This window comes from Dasypus novemcinctus, chromosome 12 (genome assembly GCF_030445035.2).
Source record: "Dasypus novemcinctus isolate mDasNov1 chromosome 12, mDasNov1.1.hap2, whole genome shotgun sequence".
Classification (NCBI taxonomy): Eukaryota; Metazoa; Chordata; class Mammalia; order Cingulata; family Dasypodidae; genus Dasypus; species Dasypus novemcinctus.
Window position 1 is genome coordinate 10,658,674 of NC_080684.1, and position 20,955 is coordinate 10,679,628.

At 48.6% G+C, this 20,955-nt stretch overlaps 1 protein-coding gene across 3 annotated transcripts in view; it reads right to left on the minus strand.

Annotated features, from left to right (window-relative positions):
• Nucleotides 1–20,955, minus strand: part of PRICKLE1 (prickle planar cell polarity protein 1) — a 105,712-nt gene that overhangs the window by 11,974 nt on the left and 72,783 nt on the right. Inside the window, exons 1-2 of one of the 3 annotated variants that reach the window (XM_058307824.2) lie at nucleotides 10,507–10,654; nucleotides 595–801 (exon numbers count right to left, since the gene is read on the minus strand). In XM_058307824.2, the coding sequence (XP_058163807.1) occupies nucleotides 595–726 (132 nt within the window). In that variant the 5' untranslated portion in view covers nucleotides 727–801; nucleotides 10,507–10,654. Of the gene's footprint in view, nucleotides 1–594; nucleotides 802–10,506; nucleotides 10,655–20,955 lie in introns of those variants that run through there. The other 2 variants (XM_058307822.2, XM_058307823.2) reach the window with 2 other exon arrangements.

Genomic DNA, 20,955 nt, shown 5'->3' on the forward strand with positions numbered 1-20,955 from the left:
GCGTAGAGCTATGTTCTCATCTTTCCTAAAATACCGCCATAACCCCAACTCAAAATTAATTCCAACTTTTTTCCAGCGCACACGGTGTTGATGAGTCTTCTTTTATCCGCACAGTTATCAGAGGTCAAATTTCTGAGCAAAAGCCTTCCGATTTTTTCTTGGAGCTCTGTAGCAATTCTCTTCCAAAGCAAAGGCAGTGCCAAAAACTGCCTGGGAACTTCCTTTTTCCTTTTAGTACCTTTTTGTGTTGTTACTGAAGTTTGAGAAAGGTTAAATTCCTCAGTCTCTCAAAAGGGACTCATCGGAAACACACATGACACTCGCATGCAGCCCCTGGGGTTTCACCCATTCCAACAAAATCAGCATCATCCCAGGACTCCAGGATCCATGTGCACAGCCTGGCTCGACCGCCTTCCTCTAGAAACTGAACCAAGAGCAAACCTCCAAAGCTCTTGAGAGGCTCGAGGACCAGCGGGTGGAGAGGCAGTGCAGCAGTCACGTTCTTTCTGTAAATTAAACATCTAAAACACAAACAAACAAACAACACTTGAACCACGTCTGAAGGCAGGTCGGCGGTGTGGGAGGAGGGCCCACCTGCTCGGGGCGCAGGCCGGGCGGCACCCAGGCGTACTCCTCCAGCGCGCAGCCCGAGTCGTCGTCCGACGTGGAACTTCTCTGACACCCGAAGGCGAGCTTGCTCATTTTGGGCTCCATCTCCAGAGGCATAACAACGTTACGCCTTCGGCGCTAAGGAGTTCAGAAGCCGGTTTTTCTCACTCGCAGGACATCAAGCACTGGCTGCTGTGGACAATACAAGAAACAAATCAGAGACATTAAAAACCTGAATGCATTCATCTTATGCTCCAGCGCTTCTGGCCCAAGGCCTCCTGACACATGCTGGGTCCCAGAACGTAACTCGACGACCAGGGCCACGGTCACCCTGCGAGGCCGGCCGAAACCTCAACGCCAAGGACACATCATGTGGAAATGGCTCCCTTTTTTGTGTTGTTGTTTTTTTTTTTTTCCAGAAAATACCACCAAATCTAGCTTATTTCCCATGGCTTTTAAAAGGTGCCTCTCTATACACTACTCATTATGGAAAGATTCTCAAGTGAATTGCTCTGTTGGCTTTCTACCTTTGCCACACATGAAATTCCGGTGAAGTAGTAGGAGTTGAAGGGGCACACGTGGCAACGCCAACCCGCCACGACGCCCGGGCTCGAGGGCGCCAGGTTCCCTACGGGGCGTTCCTGGGTGCGCCAGCGCTGCCTGCACAGAGCGGGTCCACCCGACCCAAGGGCTCAGGCTGCGGCCTTCTAATGACACGGAACTTAGTCCAGTCACTGAACAGATGCAGCCCAGTTCCATGCTCCCTCTTATGTCATTAAATCCTCCAGCACGTCACTACCTAAGGGCTAACGTCTGCCAGAAATTCATTAATGAATTCCTTCAACGAGAAGTAACAGAGTCCGAAGATTTGGCTAAAAGAAAACCCAGCTGGGGAGGACGCGTGCTTAAATGTGTCATCAACGTTCATGAACGGGAGTGCCGGCTTGGCGTGAACTGCGGTGTGCCACCTGTTGGGAAGACGAGAATGGCCTGAATGAAAAGCCTCCCCCCAAGAGGGGGCTATGGATGGGGCAGGACAGCACCCCTGCCCTGTGACCCAGGAACTTTGCTCTCAGCCCGGGAGGCGACCAAGGAAAAAGGGAAAAGATACAGAACTTTCAGATTCAGATGCAAGTGTTTACACCTGTCTGTTTCTGAAAATAAAGACGATCCCTGTCCATTCCTGAAAAAAAATTTAAAGGCAGTCATAGATAATTAGCCCAACCCAATTATTTTGGAGAAAATAAGACTCAGGGAAACTAAATGACTTGCCCAAGGTCACGCAGCTAAAAAGGCAGAGCCTCCCTGTCAGACTTCCTAAAACTCTTCTGCCTTAGTAAATTCTCTCGTCCGCCGAAACAAGAGGGAAAGGCAGCGAAAACCGAACACTTACAGCCCAGAACTAAGCCATGCTTGAGATAAGTGCAACTCTGAATACTTACAGTAAGTATCTATAAATATGCTAACTAGTAAAACCTATGATTAGGAAGCATTTCTCTTTCACAAATCAAATGACATTAAAAAAAACCCTGAAGTAGTAACAGTTGAGAAGTGGAAGGCCAAATCTCCAGTTGCTCCAGCAGTAGGAGCAACGCCACACAGTAGATATTATTTCAGCTAATGAATTTAACTGGCATTCACCCTGAACGAAAAGTGAAGGCGGCCTCATTTCCTGCACTGCCATGGGGAGGTTATGACCTTTAAAGCGAGTCATCTCGTCCCCCAGGTGCAGCTCCCTCCCGTCTTGACTCAGGACAGGCTTTCAAACACAGGCACATTCCTTCTAAGGCGCAATAAAAAGGGATGTGGTTCATTAAAGGCAGAAAATTTCTTGGATCTAGTCTTTTCCTTTTGTTTTGGGGGGAAAAAAACAACCCCCACATGTCAAGGAAGAGAGCTAGAGGTTAAGGATTTAATTAGTAACTCAGGATCCCTCACCAGTGCCTTCCATGCCTGAAACATGAAACAGAACCATTTGTTCCTTGCCCAGTCAGGCTGGGGAGGGAGACACTAATGTACCTGGTCTAAAATTTACTATATACACACACACACACACGTGTAGAAGAGAACCTTAAAAAAATCAAAAGTCACTGTTTTAGAAAACAAGAGAAAACATCACAAAATAAAACCAACCATGCATTTTCCAAGCTTGCCCTAAGATGCAGTTTGCCTAAGAGCTGAATTAGTTTTACAGCTGTACTCCTTGATGAGCCTTTTGTGAAAACTCCGGAGTAAATTGCTATCCTAATCAAGAGAAATCAGCTGTAGCACTAAATGCCAGGATCCCCACCCCCCATCACCTGGATGTGCTGGCCACATCGCAAACCTGCAACGCCCCACATTCATGCCAGCCCTTCAACAATGCACAGAGGGCTCACGGTTCAGTGGGCGACTGACACAGTGGCAATGTGAAGAGAACTGAAGGAACACGGGTGACAGTCTTTTTTTTTTGGAGGTACCCGGACTAGGGATTGAACCCAGAACCTCGTATGTGAGAAACAGACTCTCAACCACTAAGCCACATCAGCTCTCCTGAGTTGGTTTTTTTCATTTGTTTCCTTGTGGTTTTTTTTTGGTTTTGAGTTTTGTCTTAAGCAGGCACCAGGAACCGAACCCGGGACCTCCCATGTGGGAGGTGGTTGCTCAACTGCTTGAGCCACATTTGCTCCCAAGTCATTTTCATTAAATAACGGCTTCAGTTTCATGTGCTGGCCCTCTGACAGCTTACTCCTTTGTGCCTCACCTGTTACCACTCGTGTTAGAGCATGTAATCCCCATGTCAACCAACCAACGCAGTGAGGGGGGATTTCACTTAACAGATGTAGAAACCGAGCCTCAGAAGTGACTTGCCTCAGGTCAGCTGTCCAAGGTCAGCCAGTTAACAAGCAGTGGTCTTGGGGGGGTCTACATGTCACCAGAGTTGGCGATCTTAGACCCCTGCCACACCTCACAGCCTCCGGGGCTGCAACCAGTTCCTTGCTGCTTTGGGGACCTAGCCATGCTTCTCCACGGCAGACACGCAGGAACTGGATGGAAGACGGGCCACTTTCCCCGAGAAGGCATTTACGGCAAATACATGGCCAACAGGATTCTAAAAACACAAGGGCCTCACGAGGTGTCAGCTCATGGTTTATTCTCCTGAAGAAGCCTTTCCCCTTCTATCAGAAGATAACTAGTTAATACGACAAAACCCTGTACTAACTAGCAAATTCTCAGAGCTGACCAAAAAAATAAACGTTAGGGAAAAATGAAAGTTACATAAGCACCGCTTCCACGGGGACCAGGGTGAGGTGGGAGTTGCTGTGTGACTGCTAACTGCTTTCTCTCGATCTGGTTAACAGGAAAATTTAAACTTGGATTTTTCTTGTCTTTTGGAAAGTTACCTGTGCTTGCCAGCCGGCCCAGAGAGCATATTCTTTAAATGCAGCCCAGGCTCATACTGTGTGGTATGGAGACAGTTCACAGCTGAGCATGGGTCTTGCACTTGTGAAAAGTTAAAACAATAAAAATGATAAGTAAAAACGTGATCTCATATAAACCCCGTATTGCACACATTTGCATTGCGATGTGGGGAGCCAGGCCATGAATGATGTCTGGGTCATGAAGAAGGGTCTCCTAATGACCCCTAAACTTGTCTGTGTCTGGTTTGCCTAAGTATTTTCAGAGCAAACCTATGAGACCACGGGAGAATTAGATCTACTAGTGAATTCATTAACTTCCTTTTCAGGTGTTGTCGCTTCAGGCTGCTCACACGACACAGGGACGTTGAACCAGGTTTGCAATGGTTGGATTATAAACACTTTTCCTCCCTCAACTAGAACTGTTCAAATTTGTTGACATGGAGTAAAATGTTTTTTTCATGATGTCTTTTTGAAATTTTTTTGTAGAAACACCCTTAGACCAGAGAAGATCCCCACTTTTTTTTTTTTTTTTGGTAAATTAGTTTTGCTAGAATTTCAAACCACAGAAAAGTTGCAGGAATTGTAAAATGCACTCCTGTATAGCCTTTAACCAGATTCACCAATTGTTTACATTTTGCCCCACTGGCTTCATCATATTCTCTCTCTCATACACACACTTTTGTCGGAACCATTTGAGAGTGTGCATTTTTCACATACTCTTTACCTTACCACATTTAAATGAAAACATATCTTTAAAAAAACCATTTATTAAAAAAAACTATGTGCAAGGCAATATGTTAGATGCTGGAGATAACAAATAACTCAAACCATCAGTATCCTGTGATTATTCTATGACAGGTTTATTGTCTTGGTCTTGAGATGCTCTAATAAATGGACTGAACTTAATCACAAATGAATGACAATTATTCATTAACCAAATCTATGATGGGATTTCATTTCCTGTTAGGGAAATGAATCAGGAGGGACCTCCAGTGTCTCTTTTATTATTTTGGATGTAAATGTCTCTTAAGGGAAAAAGAAAGTAAAACAGGGATGGGTTTGCTCAGGTTCCACAGAGACCATGAAGGACATGTGTAGAAGGAGCCAAACCTTGAATAACAGCTCTGTCAAAGATGGCCCTGAGGTCAAGCTAAGAGCGTAAATATTTAGGTTAAATTTGAGCAGATAATGAGAGATTTCCAGATATTATTTTGAAGAGAAAACTAAAAGCAGACAAGAGAATCAAGGAGAGAAATAAATGACAAGCAGAAGAAGAGAGCACGGACACAAGGGAGGTGGAACAAGAAGGCAAAGGCGAAGTAGAAAACTGGGGTGCTCTTTTTCTTAGGAAGACAAGAAATATCGCGGTGATATTCCATGAGCCATTTCCCTCCTTTGTCCTTTCTTTACCCTCTTTCTTCAAAATACTTACACAGCTACTTCTCACATTTAAAAAGACTCAAAGACAAACAGCTTAGCAGATATACGACTGCTCAATCATCATATACTTGTCAGGAGAACATCTGACCCGGGGGGTAAGACCAATCCACGGGGAATGGAATCTGGTGCTCTCAGCAGTCAGTTCAAAAGTCTTCAAACCCTTGACAAGTCACCAACATCTTGGGACCTGGATCTTTAAAAACAGCTCTATTTTCCTTCCAAAGATGCTCTAAGGATGGGAGAGTTTTAAGGAAGAAAAGAATGATACGAGGACACAGAACTACAGTTATGGTTGGGATGTTATGGACCAACTGGCACTGGTACTTGCGCTATGACTGTCTGGATTTTCTTGATGCTCTCTATCCAGTGACACCTGGAATAGGAAACATGGTCCAGATATTGACCCCTGGCTGTCCTCTTCTTTCTGAGTTTGGAGGGGGCTCTGCCAAATAATTAGCTGCCAGTCCCAGTTGCCTTGGAGTCATCTTCTAACCAGTTCCTACACAACATCCCACCCATCACGGGCACACAAAGACACACACACACATACACAGCATGTAGGATGGTGTGTGGAGGACAGGACTTTCCGGTTGTCTAAGGTAGAGCAACAGTCGTGAGCACCTACTGGACAGGCTTGCCTGTGAGCTGCACTTGTTCCCCAGGTGACAGCATGGTTTCATTCATCCAACACAGAGTTCACTTTCCAGATTCATTCCCTCAATCCACTCATTCACGCTTACACATAAAGTTCATTATTGAGCAGTTCTGGGAAATGCCAAAAAAAAATAAAGATAACTGACATTTATATCAATAAAAGCTAGAACCTAAATGTGTATGTGTGCGTATCTCTCTCTCTCTCTCCACTGTGATAAAAGTGTCTCCAAATTCCATTATACGTGCCCTTGCCTTAATAATAGTATTGTGTGAATTACATGATTTTCCTTTGGTAGATGGCCTGTTTTCATTTTAAGCACAGTAGAAAAAGCGCCAGTTTTAGGATGCAAGAAAGAGAAGTTCTAGTAAGAAAGTGCCAGATTCAGGATTCGAGAAAGAGGAGTTCTAATCAAGCCATTCTATGGCGTGTGACCTGAGAAGCTAGCCCCTCACCTGGAATATGACATTAGGGCTAGTGTACAATACAGACCTGGTGTTCGAACTGCATGGCCCTAGACCCATGACTTTGAGATGGTTGACAAACTTTGCAGACTTTTTTCCCTGCCCCCATGATTTTTTGATTCATGCTACTTCTGTCTCTCATTTAGTACCATTTTCCTTTTGCCTAAAGCCAACAACTTGCAAACTTTTAAAAATTTGTTGCTTCAGTATTCTGTATAGGGAAGTGGATGTGCTCAAATGACTGGGCTCCCATCTACCATATAGGAGGTCCAGGGTTCGAGTCCTGGGGCCTCCTGGTGAAGGCAAGCTGGCCTGCATGGTAAGCTGGCCCGAGCAGAGAGCTGGCCCATGCGGAGTGCAGCTCAGCTGGCACGGCAAAATGCCACAACCAAAAAAGAGACAGAGGAGAGAAAATAAGAGACGCAGCAGACCAGGGAGCTGAGGTGGTACAAGAGATTGAGCGCCTCTCTCCCACTCTAGAAGGTCCCAGGATCAGTTCCTGCTGCCACCTAAAGAGAAGACAAGCAGACAGAGAAGAACACACAGCATATGGACATAGAACGCAGACAGAGTGCAAAAGGGGGGGGGGGGATAAATAAATCTTAAAAAAAATAAAGTATATCGTGTAATTACTCTGTGAATGAGGACATATGCATTTCTTCCATAAGCACTGAAATCACCGGTTAAGTAAGACAGCATACAGTATATGAATGTGTTATTCAAACTATAAAGCTGCTTTATTATTTTGCTATGATATTTTGGTCATTTGGGAATAGTTTTATTTTCTGCTGCACCTTATGCTGCATCCAAGATAGCTAAAGGTGATTATTCTGATTGACCTCGACAGATACATAAATGAGTCTTGACTATTTTTTCTCTGAAGAGCTTAACACATCAGCACAATATGTGAAGAGCCAGAGGCAGTGAAGAATCAACAATTTGGCTGGAAGACATGTTCTTCCAAAAAGGCAACAAAAGGTGGCAATGGCAGCACTGAATTCGAATAAAGAATTGTACATGTCAGGCAAAAGATTTTAGGCTTAACCCGGAAGAGAGTGGGAAACCAGAAAAGTGAACAGGAGGGCATCACAAGATACCGCAGGGCAGGTCTTAAAGAGGATTCATATGGTGGCAATGATCAGAAAGAGAAGAGCCTAAGAATGGCTAATTAGCACCCTGTCACCAAAGCATCTAAGCATGGTGGTGGTGATATTAAAAGGAACCAAATGGAAAGAGGAGAACTGGGTCAAAGCCATAGTTTTGACAGTTGGATGACTCAACTATGAAGTACCAATACAGAAATTCTACATACGCAAGCCAGAAGGGTGGGGGGGGGGCGGTAAGGATTTGGGGGGAAGGAGAGTGAGTTCAATCTGATACATCTTGAGATCATAACCTGGGTTTTATCTAGTATGGTTCCATTGTTTATCATTTACTTGAACCCAATCACCCAGTCAAATCAAGTCCCACAAAAAAGAAATGGGAAGAATTAATTTTCAGTGCCTGCCGCTGAATATGAAGTCTAAGGTCATATCCCTAATTATAAATGCTCTTCCCAGTGAAATTCCAGTCTGCTTTTATGTTGATACTATCATGGCACTGGAGGATCCCTACGAAAAAGTAGTTCAGCTGCCAACATGCCCAGCCCAGGAAAGTTAGAAATCCTTTTATCGCCAGAACACAGAACACATCCTGACTGGTGGGGTCAGTTGGGCTAACATTCCCGAGGTGTTCCCTGCTGAGAAGTGCCATCCTGTGGGCTACAAACTGTTTAACAACTTCTTTGTTAAACTGCTTGTTAACAAGGTCCTACTGCATAGAAGATGCAGATCACATGGACCCATTCAAAGGCCACTCTAATTCTTCCGGGCTCAATGTGCAGGTGAATTAAATTTAACTGCAGAAAAACTTGGCGGTACCCGGTACCCTCCCATTCTTTCCTATATACAAAATATACAAACTCCTATGGATACACCAATTTTCCTGTTTACGATGCCCTTAACTTAAATCTTTAAAAAAGCCAGACACCTTTAAAACCTTTAGGACTAAAATGACTACAATCAAGATCGGAATTTCACAGTAAAGAGACACTACACTGTAATCTCGTCAAAGTTTTCACACCTCCGAAGAGCACTCAATGCCTATTGTTTGCTAAAGTTATAAAGATACCTGTAAAATAGGAGCATAATGAAGTAATTTACCCAAAGATACTGCTTCTGAAATATTCCTAATCTAAAATACTAGCCTTTAGTGGCACGAAGCCCCGCACCCTTCGGTATTTTCTGTGATTCCCAGTAAACCTCCGTCAAACTGGTGCATTACCAGACAGCTGAGCAGGCTGTCAGAGGCACTCAGTTGCCAAGAGCGATCCATTTTCCCAGGGGGAAATGTAGACCTCTGCAGGGTTTCCAAACCATCTAATGTCATGCACAAAAACATTCCACGACAGTAAGACAGCCTGCCTAACAAAAGTGGGAAACATGATGACAAAGCATGGTCCTGTGCCAGAGAGACGCTTGGGGACTCAGCTTCTCGGGCAGGAAACAGGAACCTGAAGACAACCCAAAACGCGCGCCGCGCTTGCGGGGCGCGCCCGGCAAGGCCCGTTCCGAGATCATCTTCCAGGATGCGGGACGCTGATATTTTCTTAAAATCGTGCTCCAGTCAATCTCCTAATTGATTTTTTTTTTTTTTTTTTTTTTTTGGAATTTCTATTTCCAACGGCGGCCGGCAGAACCGGCCGCCAGACTCGACTGCAGCGTACACGCGGGCTCGGGTTTCACCCCGTCACCTGCTGGCTCGCGAACAACACCCTTCTTTGTGCAGCGCGCAGCCCGCACTGGAGACAAGTTTCCAGAGGAAACACTTCAGGAGAGTGAGAGAAGTCCCGAGCCCCGAGCTGTAAAAACAGACTCCACACACAGCCACACGCCGACCCAGGAAGGCGCGGCCCGGGCGGGGGGGAGGCCGGGGAGGCCCGGGAGGCCGGGGAGGCCCGGGAGGCCGGGCAGCGCGCCCGCCTGCGGGAACCGGCTTCCCGGGCTGCAAGGACGGCGCTCCCGGCGGGCTCCAGCGCCCCCTGGCCCCGCACAGCCGCCCTGCGCCCCGCGTCCGGGCCGCGAGGGGGCGCCGCGGGGGCCGCGCTGGCTCCCCTGGCCCGGCTCACCCGGACGCGCGCGGCCCCAGGCCCCTTCCCTCCCGCCCCGGGACCGCGCTCAGAAGCCCCGTCAGGCTCCGGAAGGAGACCCTCAGGGTCCGCGGCCCCCGACCCCCCCCTCCTTGTCCCCGGAGACAGAAGAGTCGCCTTCGCGCCCCGGTACCCACGTCCTAAGGAAGCCTCACACCGCTCTCGGCGCAGCGCCACCTCCCGCGGCCTGGCGACACCTCGAGGTGGCCGCGGGTCCCCACGGCGAGCCCACTCCCCGCGGGCGCGCAACGAAGCGCGCAGCCTCACAGCCCCCTAGCTCCGGCCCCGCAGCCCCCTGGCCCCCGGCCCCGCAGCCCCCTAGCTCCCGGCCCCGCAGCCCCCTAGCTCCGGCCCCGCAGCCCCCTGGCCCCCGGCCCCGCAGCCCCCTAGCTCCGGCCCCGCAGCCCCCTGGCCCCCGGCCCCGCAGCCCCTGCCCGCACGTCCCGCGCGGTCGGGGCATCCCAGGGCCCCCCGGCGCGCACTTGCCGCCCACCCGCTCTGCGGAGGCGCAGGGTGGCTCTTGTGGGAGGAGAGGGCTGGGTGCCCGCCAGGCCACCCTCGCCCACCCATTTCCGGAGACCCTAGCGGGGCGGAGACCGCGGAGGCGGCGACGGCCAGCGCGGGGGTCTCCAGCAAATCGCGGCGCCGCGAGCAGCCGGGAGCAGTGGCGCAGCGCCCCCCGCCGCCGTGACGCACCCCGGCCCAGGCCTGTCCCCTCCGAGCCCGGTTTCGGGGCATCGCGGCGGTCCTCACCCGCGGCGCGCACCAGGCAGCGCGCGGGGCCGCTCCGCCCGCACCGGCGTCGTGGCCTCTGCTCGCCCGCGTTGGGGTCGCCTCGGCCAGGCCACCGCATGCCCCCAAGCCCGGCTCTGCGGCTCCCCGGGAGTCTCCACCGCCCCTCGGGGCGGGGGCGGGTGGGGGGCAGCGTCTCCGCTCCACGCCGGGAGCCTGCCCGCGGCTGGCGATCTTCACAAGTAACCAGAGCCCGCAGTCAAAAAAGTAACCGTTTCGCTTCCTGCGGGTCCCGGCCCCGGCCGAGCGCGGCGCAGCGGCCCCGGCTCGCGGTCCCAGCCCCGCTCGGCTCCCCGCTCCGCCCGCGGGAGGCGCCGCCTGGCGCGATCGCGCCGCCGTCCGCTTTCCAGGAACTGTCACCGCTGACCGTGCCCCTGGCAAGTCTCCACGAGGGCCCGCGCGCGCGCACGGTATTCCTCGAAAAGTGACCCATCCCCGGGGCCAGGCTCGCGGCCCGAGCACGTACCTCAGTCCGCCGTGTCCATTCCCCCGAGCCCTAAGTGGCTGCAGGCGCGCAGATGCAAATACCCCGGGACGCTTCGGCAAACCTCCCCCTCCCGCAGGTGCACGCCTGGCCGGGAACGCGGGGCGAATATGCAAGGCCCTCTCTTAAAGAAATCATCGCCACTCTGCCCATAACAATGATGTCAGCAAATGGCACGTTTAACCCGAAGTTCTCACTTGGAAGGGCTCATTAGCATATGAATTCGCCCCGTAGGACTTTTCTTGCATTTCGGAGTGATTCCTATGGCTTAGCTCTTGGGGATTTATTTTTATCGGTAAATAACAACGAAAGAGGAGTCAAGTCCCGGGATGTTGGTATTCTAGTACACTAATAGGAGAGTTTGCAAGTAGGGTAAGGGAATATCATCATTCCAACCCGAAAGTGCCCCACCGGGAAGGCTAACGCAGCCGCTGAGCTATTTCCAGGTGTCCTGAAGGAAAGTGACAGTTGCATGACTTGTCAACAGAAAGGGCAGAACCTTAAAGCGAGCCCAGAAGGAAATGCCAGGTTTGTAATAATCAGCCGTACAGGTCTTCTGAACTACAGATTTTAGTTTCTAAAATAGTCTCTTTATCTCAAAAGTAACAGAAGAAATCATGCCAAGGGAAGGGAGCGGGGGAAAAAAAGATGCAATATTTAAGAGTCTCATGAGCTTTGTCAGTTTATAAAACGCTAGTAAATGCAAGCAACTGAAAGTGGTCACCAATTCCTTCTATCCCCTAACTTTTTTTTAGTTTGAAAATCCTTGGACCATCAGGATTCCTTAGGAGAGGTTTGCAACATATGCTTCTACAGTATAGAGCTAAACAATCGCCCACTGGAACTTTGACTTGAAAATACACCAGTTGCCATAAACCCATCAGTTAAGGAAATACCTTCCTGGCCAAATTCTGTTATCTTTGCTACCAAGCAAAAAGCAGCCCAGGAGAAGCTGGTTCCTCCACCCCCACCCACTTACTGTTGTTTTTTTTTAAGTAGGAGACAAAAAAGTTGTGGCTCTGCTGGTGGACTAGAATGAAAACACTGATCCAGACAACGGTAGTTCAAATAGACTCTAGAGGCCAGGGCGGATTCCAGTTTTGAAGACTGTTCCTAGACAGTTCTAACGTAGGACCCTCTGGCCATAGGTGCGAGTTTCCAGCAGGGAAGCGGAAAGAACTGGGTCCACGGAGGACTTGTGAGATTAGCCACTAATACCAAGGACAGATCTTCCTTTTCCTATTTCATTCTGTCCGCAGGGAAGTCATCAACCTCAGGTATCACTGACAACATCGATAGGGCACGTGTGCAATCACTTCCTGATTTAAATCGAACCCTACGCTATCACATCATTATGACGAAGGGTGGAGGGACAGGCCGATGCACTAACCCAGATGGACCCTTTCTGGACTAGCTTCTAAACATAGGCTGCAATTAGCCAAGGCCACAGAACACTCCCACCTCCAAACCAGGGCCACACACATCAGGATTCAACGCCAGCTATTGTGCGGGGGCTTCCTCTGGGGCAGTTACTTCTAAGTGCTATTTGTTATATTTTCAGCAGGGCCTGTCAGCTTTATTGCCTATTGTGTTTTTTGTGACCAAGCAGTTTGGAGGCGGTTAAAAGCTTCCTCCTAAAATTCAATCTGAAAGCAGAAGAGTGTAGTCCGGTGTGAAAGGCAGTGTTATTGTCAAAGGTGAGTTTACACAGGATGGGGCGCGCGGACCCCCTGTCCAGCGTCCTTTTGTTTCCTCCAGGTGGAATATTCATTGCCTGTGGGTCACACTCGAGGGGAGCCTGAGAAAGGAAGCCCAGAAATCCACAAGGCTGGGCTCCCTCCCCGCCTCGCCTCTGCTCACCTCCCCAGAGGGGCCTCTTCCAGCCCGCCTCCTCCAGGAGCTCGCCCCTCCCTCCATCCACTCGGCCCAGAGCCCTGTCTATTTGTTTATCTGCCTTTCTCCTCCGCTAGGAGGTGGAGACTCGGGGCGCGCCTCTCTTTCCCCAGCACCCAGCACCAGGCAAGCTCGCGCTGAATCAATGAACGCTTGTCTGACCTTCCTTTCCCCAGGCCCTCGCGAGTGTACCGCACCTGTACAAGAAACTCTGTGTCTAATCCAAGACCAGGCTGCCATACCCTAATGGAGGAGATTAAAACAGAAACACAGCACGGTGCCAAAGGCAGAGAACTAAAGAGGTTGCGTTTTGTCAAGCCACCCAGGGATCCTGCGTCTGGTAGGAGGAGATAAAGTACAGAATAGAAAGCAAGCCTTAGCACTATTGCTTCGTTCTCTCAGGATTTGTGTATCGTGACTTTGAAGTCTTTTCTGCTCCTTACTTCCACTTTGTCATTCGTAGACTTGGCATGCTTCTAAGTTTTAAAAGTTGGAGGTACCTGTGGTATCAGGTATTGGAGGGATTTATAGTGAAATGCCAGCAATTTAGGAAGAGCGTTTAAATGATTACATACCTTTAAGTTACTTAGTAGAAAAGAGGGATCAAGGGCTCTAATAGTCATCAAATGGCATCTCCTTCACTTAAATTTGAGGGGTGGCTGACATATGTAAGGTAAGAAGGGTGACAGTTTTAGCCTTCACAGATGATAGTCGAGGAGAGCAGCTTGGTGGTTCCGTGAGTTGTTGTGACTATTATACAGAGACAGGCAAAAGAATGACAAGATCCTACAATTTTAGAGTTGATACCCTGTGGCATCCTTCATCTTGTCCCGATAAGGAGCTGAGATCCAGAGGGATCCTCATAAATGGGCCGGACTGTAAATTCCATGGCCACAAACCCAGGTTCTTGCAAACAGCATTCTCACTGAAAGATAAATCAACCGAAGGTTGTCTTCCTGCGTGTCCCCAAGGCTGCCGTTACCGGAAGTTTCAGCAGAACGTATCACTTCCCTGTCAGTTTTAAACGTTTCTGTTGGATCTCACATTGGGTAGCGTACTCTGGTGGATCACACAACACTTGCAAATTGTAGCAGCCAAGTCTGTAGTCTTCTTGTGTTGTCATCCTGAGCCCCAAAGCCCCCGCCCCGCCACGGATATCAAGCTCTTCCTTCAAGTTAACAAGCCCTAAGGAGTTTTATAATAGGTCAGTTTCTCTAGGTCTCCAATCACCTTTCCCCTTGGAATACATTTAAAGCAGTGTGATTAGAGAGCCGGGTTCTTTAGCATTTCTCCACCCTTTCGTTAGATTTACTACTCCAATCCTTCCCACCACCCCCTTCCCCCAGCGACTTTCCTCTGTCGATTACCAGCCCTGCCGTGGGGATAAATCCCTCTAGGGCATTCCGCTTTTAGCCTTTAAAAATGCTCGGGTTGGGGCTAGGTCCGCGGTTAGCTCTTTTGAAGAGCAGGGACACAATCCGTTTTTCGACTAAAATAGGGATCTCAGTATAGGAACAGAGGGAAGTGGGAACTGCTGTTTGCAGCTCTGGGCTGGCTTCCTCCCACCCCCCTGCCAGGACCACCCTCCCCAGTCTTCCCAGGCGGCCCCTAGCCCTTCCACCTCTCCTAGATGCTCCCCCAAGCTCCAGCAGGGCTCATGCTTTCTGAGTCCCTTCAAGTTCAATATCTGGTTATGACCCTGATGCCAGACAGGACTTTATGGCCCCAGGTTCCTGAATGCAGAGGCCCAGCCAGTGGAGGGCGAGGGCGGGGCCAGGGCCTTCTACGTAGGTCATTCGTGCTAATGAAGGCAGCAGCTGGTTTTGCTCCCCACCCACCCTTCCTTTCCAACTATCTGAAAGTATCCCTCCCCACCCCCCACCCCCTGAAGAGGTTTTGCTACTTTCCCTGGACAGATAATTAAACAAGCATTCAGGCACTCTGCGTTCTTAAAAACTTCACTACTGAAAACCTGCCCAAATGTTAAGAAATGAAGAATAAGCCTTCCGAGAAACATTGAGAGAGAGAGAGAGAACTTGGAAAGATAGGCAAGCTATTCGAAATTGCAAAGCAATATATAGCATGATCACATGGTCATGACTAATTATATATGGGGTAGGATACGCACGCCGAAATTATTTAGAGGAGTATAAATACCAGATCATTTATGTGGTTGCTGGGGGAGGGCAGGTTATAAATATAAAACGCTTTTTAATTTTTATGTTTATAAAATAAGTGCATATTCGTATTTTCACATTTCCAAACTTTTCCCTTGTATAAAGATCACAGATATGAGTAAAAAGAGAAAAGATACCGTTAAAGAAATAATATACACTACAATAATATAAGTCAGAAAAGCTCAGAAGCAGAAAGCGAAGTTCCCCGTTTAAGTATCAGTTGATATGGGGAGATAAATGAATGTATAATTCCTGTCCCTGCTGTTTTCCAGCAGTCACAAACTATAAGAGTGGAATCTCTTGCAATACTTGGGGAAGGGACATGGCACGAGGGCCCATGTCCATGGAGCAGACACAGGGGCAGAAGGGGCGCTGACGGATGCGTCCTCATTTATGCATCCACTGGCTCACTGATAGATCCACTGGTTATTTGTAGAAGTTATTTGCTGAGTTATGCATTGATAGAGTCACTGGTTAGTTATTTGTTGAAGGGTACTTACAATTAGACCGAGACCGTCTCCTTACAGCCTTCATATCTAAACTTTCTAGCCTATTTATATCTTGGCTTATTCTGAAAAGAAGGCAGGCATAGAATATACAAGGTATGTAGGGAAAACCAAAGATTGGTTGAATTTTCCCAACTGCACCACCAACCACTACCTCTCGACTGGACGACAGCTGAGGTGTGGTTAAAGTTCCAGGACAGGAACACGAGGCAAGGTGGTAAAATCCGCTCTGCTAGAATGTGAGGGTCCAGGGAGTGTGGGGATGGGGTGACATTTGAGCTGGGCCTTTCGGGGCTGAACGTGGTTGATCGGGGCCATTCTATGGGGTGGTGTGGAGAACAGCACCCAGGCCGCGCTAGGCCGATCAAAGCTTGAGGGCCAAAAGAACCGGCAGTTTTGAATCAATCCGTGGTAATCTGATGGGCGGACTGGAGTTTGGGTGTTACAAGAGGGAGGAGCTGGAAATAGAGCAGAAAGGTTGGCAGATGAGGCTGTGCGAGGCTGCAGATGCCAGCACAAGGACTGCCGAGTTATTTCAGGGGTGGTGGGCAGCCAGGGGCGCTCAAGCAGAGAAGAGTGCCATGAGCCTTTCTGTGCCCCAGCTGGAGGGAGGGAGGACAGACGGCAACCCGGAAGCTGCCCAGGGGTCAGGGCCAGAGAAGGCACGGCCATGTGTCTTGAGGGCATGATTATTTTTTTTTTTTAAGATTTATTTTATCTATTTTTCCCCACCCACCCTCATTGTTTGCATTTGCTGTGTCTGTCTGTTGTGTGCTGGTCTTTTTTTAGGAGGCACCAGGAACCGAACCTGGGACCTCCCATGTGGGAGGAAGGTGTCTAACCACTTGAACCACCTCTGCTCCCTGCTTTGTTGTGTCTCTCTCATATTTTCCTCCGTGTGTCTCTTGTTGCAGCATCTTGCTACGGCAGCTCACTGCCTGGCTCCTCAGTCCGCTACCTTGCTTGTCTTCTCTAGGAGGCACCAGAAACCAAACCTGGATCTCCTGTGTGGTAGGCGGAAGCCCAACCACCTGAGCCACATCTGCTTCCATAGGGCATGATTTCTGAGGGCAAAGAAATAAAACTCACAGTGGGCTTAGAGGAAGAGTGGGTTGGAGAGGGGTAGTGGGTTGGATGGGGACACAGAGGGGGCCCTGACATTCCTAAATGAATCAGCATTCCCATAGCTTACTTGAAAGACAACCAACAGCTGGAGCTGCAAATACTTTGCATTGCCCATGGGAAACAACCTTAAGGTGACCCAGAGGATTTGCATTTCTGAGTGCAAACTCTACCTTCCTGCTGATATTCACCTTTAAGATACAGTACTTATCTACTCCAGAGTTTAAAGAGTTCAGGGGCCATCATTATGAAAGAAACAGGCACATGATTTTCAGGTTGGAAGATAATCTCTGCACAAGAACTTCCCAACCAACTCCAACTGCAGAGATCAAAAGTGCGTTGGAAAGTGAGAATAAGCGGGGGTCTGCAATCCAGCAAGACTTATAGGATGCTTTATTTCATGAACTACATGCTCAAAGGCATTCTGCTAACCTGTGCATTATATAATGGTATTGAAGCTCTTCACTATCGAAAATGGTGATTCTCCACAAGGGAAAATATAGGTCAATACAAGCATGCCAGCTTTTAACACCATCACTGCGCTGTAACTAACCAAGGCACTCTTAGAGAGGTGTCAGCAAAGAAATTCTTTCACGCCGCCAGAAGCCTCTTGCCCAAAAGAGAAAGGTCAGCAAAACTTCTCATAGCGTTTCTTTATCTTAGCCATAATCCCAAGTCCCCTTTGCAACTGCGGGAATTAAAACAAGGCGATTTTGTAGTGGAGACTGGTTTACAAGCTTTAATTGCATTGTGCCAGGGCCTGGAATTCAAATTGCTCTAGTGGTTTGTCTGGAAGCACAGAGTTGTAGATAAGCAACTGTATGTTGATCCAAGTTCCTTTTAATATTCCCTTTATCTTTTTTGCTCGGAACATTCATGACTCCAACAATGAGTTTGCATTAAATTATGGAAAGGCTAAGGGTAGGGATCTTGTCTGTTGTGTTTAGTGATATATTCCAAGTGCTTAGATACATTGCCTTATACATAATGGGTTCTCAAGAAATACTTGTTGAATGGGGAATGACAGTCTTGTTGACATTCTTATCCTCCACAGAGCCTGACCCAGGATCTTGCACGTACTATGCACCAGCATTTATATTTCAAATATCAACAGATTGATTCCGTTCTCCATTACTTGGATTTTTAAAAAAAGTAGTTAACTATTTGGAGGTTCAATTTTCCAATTTTAATATTAGAAGTAATCTCATCAAATTTATCATTTAGGTACTTCATCCTATTTGGTTTATAAGATCTGATATGAACTTTAGTTGGCTAAATTGAAATCTCTTTATAGAAAGCTTGAATTTTGTATTCCACTTGTAGTCCACCCACCTCCCAACCAATATCCTTCTTCCCCCCAATTCCCAGCCTGTTTATGGGACCAACACTCCCAGAAATCTGGTCGTCACAGACTCCCCCTTCTCTCTTCACACCCCCTCCCCTTTGCCTACGCACATTCAGGTACTTAACGGATCTTTCAGATGCTCTCTATTAACTCTGAATCTCTTCCCTGTCCCTAAGACAGCTGCCTGTCCCATCTTCCCCACCATGAGATAGGACGACATTCCCTCCAGCCCTCTCACCCCTACATTCACTCCCCACTTCACCTCCACACATCTGCCTGAGCCATTCTCCTACTTTGAAAGCCCTTCTTGGGAAACGGATGTGGCTCAGGCGACTGGGCTCCTGTCTACCAGCTGGCCTGAGCAGAGAGCTGGCCCACACAGAGTGCTGGCCCGTGCGGAGTGTTGATCCACGCAGGCGTGCAGGCTGGCTCGGAGAGCTGGCACAAGAAAAGAGACAAAGAAGAGAGACAATAAGAGACGCAGCAGACCAGGGAGCTGGGGTGGTGCAAGAGACTGAGCACCTCTCTCTCGCTCCAGAAGGTCCCAGCATCGGTTCCCAGAGCTGCCTAAAGAGAAGGCAGGCAGACACAGAAGAACGCACAGAGTGCGACAGTGAGCACAAAACACTGGGGAAGGGGGGGATAAATAAAATAAATCTCTAAGGAAAAAAAAAGCCCTGCTTCAAAGTTTTCCCACCACCTCCATGTGATAAAATTAAGGGTTCTTGGCATGGTGAAGAAGGCTCTCCATTCCCAGCCCCCCACTCTCTCCAGCTCTAGCTCCTCCCCATCACAGCTCCCTTTAGGCTCTAGCACAGCTGGTGATTCAGATCCTATCCTGCTGTTCACGACTCTGCCTACTATTTACCCCGCTAGGAGCCTTCTAGCTACTCACTCACTTTTATTTGCCTGGCTAAGTCCTACTTCAGGACTCAGTTCTTCCTTTGTCCTTTAATCAGAAATTCGATTACCTGGAGGGATGTGATTCTCATCCTGTAGCACGTGGCTGCGGGATAACCCACGGGCTGAACCTTCCCAGGCAGCAGCTGCATCCATCGTGGGAGATTGCCACCATTTCGCTTAATATCAGTGTATAAAAGAGAAATCTATATTTGGAGCATAGACCTTCTGGTTGTTCTAGCTCCTTCAGAGAGCTTTTCTGGATGCTTCCGTTCTCCCCTGCTGAGCCCATCCCGAATGTGTCATTATGCAGCTATTCTCAGTGGGAACAGTCACGTTGGATTGTTGGATTGGCATGACCACACAAACACGATACCCCCCTCGCGTTGACAGCTCGTAATTTGGGGTAGAGGGTGTCTCCATCTCGATTAGATGCTCCATGAGAGCAGTATCTGCCTCCCCCCGTTATCTCACAGCACTGAGAGCACTAAAGGTGACGTGACGGAGATGATTTCGGTTAAATATGAGCGAGAGGGGTCAGGTAAGGTGCTGAGGCCAGGGCCCCAGGGGCAGAACCTTCTCAGCTTGGCTGCCTGAATGCCAGCCAGGAGGTGGCTTGTGATGGAATTCCGTGTCTCATCAACACCCCGCTGTCCTGTTTCAAAGGCAAACCTTGAATATACCCTAACGAGGCGCTAACAGCCTGCCCTGGATCCCAGTGAAGGATCATCGTCAAGACACAAAAATGAAATGCAAAGGGACAGAAGACCCGTGACAGCAGCCTGAGAGCACGTGGGGCAGTGAAATTGGAGGGTAGGCAGTCAGAGACGCAGTGCAGTGCCTAGGTGAGAGTGGAAGTAGGCTGGCGTAGAAAGAGATGGAGGCGAGGGTTTTCAAAGGGAAGCTGGGTGTGTTCCAGGGCAGAGTCCAAAGATGAGCTGGGGAAGAGGCTGTTGTGGGGGCAGAAGTGGGATCAAGCCACGAGCATCTTCAGCCTTCTCTAGGGAAAGAGAACACTGCCCCGGAGCATTTCTTTGAGTACTAGGTACAGGCCCTTCCTTTCCATGAAAATTCAGTGGCTTAATGAAGAGGCAGGTTCGTATTAGAACCTGGAGTCTTTTTACATTCAGTGGATGTCACCGCTAGTTCTTTGGTGATATACGGAGTAAGAGCGCAATAGGCCCCAGTAAAGTTTCCCTGTTGTTGTTAAAGCAGCGATGGCTTATGAAGCACATGTCTGCTAGGCATTGTGTAAATTCTGTACCTATTTTAAAAATTTTTATAAGAATATGATGAGATGGAATTTATTCTCCCCATTTTATGAGTGAGAAAAATAAGCCTGTCAAAGCCATCAGCTAGACTGTGGAGAAGCCTGGGTTCAAAACCCTCAGGATGTGGCTCGAGCAGTTGAGCACCTGCCTCCTACACGGGAGGTCCTGGGTTCAGTTCTCGGTGCCTCCTGAAAAAACAAAACTAAAAGAATAAACAACAAGCAAAACAACCAACAACTCAGGGAAGTCGATGTGGCTCAGTGGTTGAGTGCTGGCTTCCCACATACAAAGTCCTAGGTTCAATCCCCAGCCCCTGGAACCTCAAAAAAAAAAAAAATACAACAACAACAACAAAAAAAACAGTCTGACACCAAGGCCATAACTGCTATGTGATCTGCGTCTAATGCAGAGCTCTTTATGATGAGCCGGAGAAAACGGTTTGCCTTTCCCAACTTTTCCCTTAGCAGGAACTGGGAAGATTAATTCTACAAGTTTTAATACGACATTATTTTAACTAGAAATGAAGTAATGATTGCCAGCCTCATTTAGGGGAGCTCCTTGGCAAGTCATTGACCTCTAGGACCAGAAGGTTGCGCAGCTCAAATGCAAAAACGCAGGGATGCCTTTTCCCTCGCCCCGCCCCGGGACCCACAAACAAAGGAGACCTGCGGTTCATCACATGATTTTAATTTCTATAGATACAAAATCATGT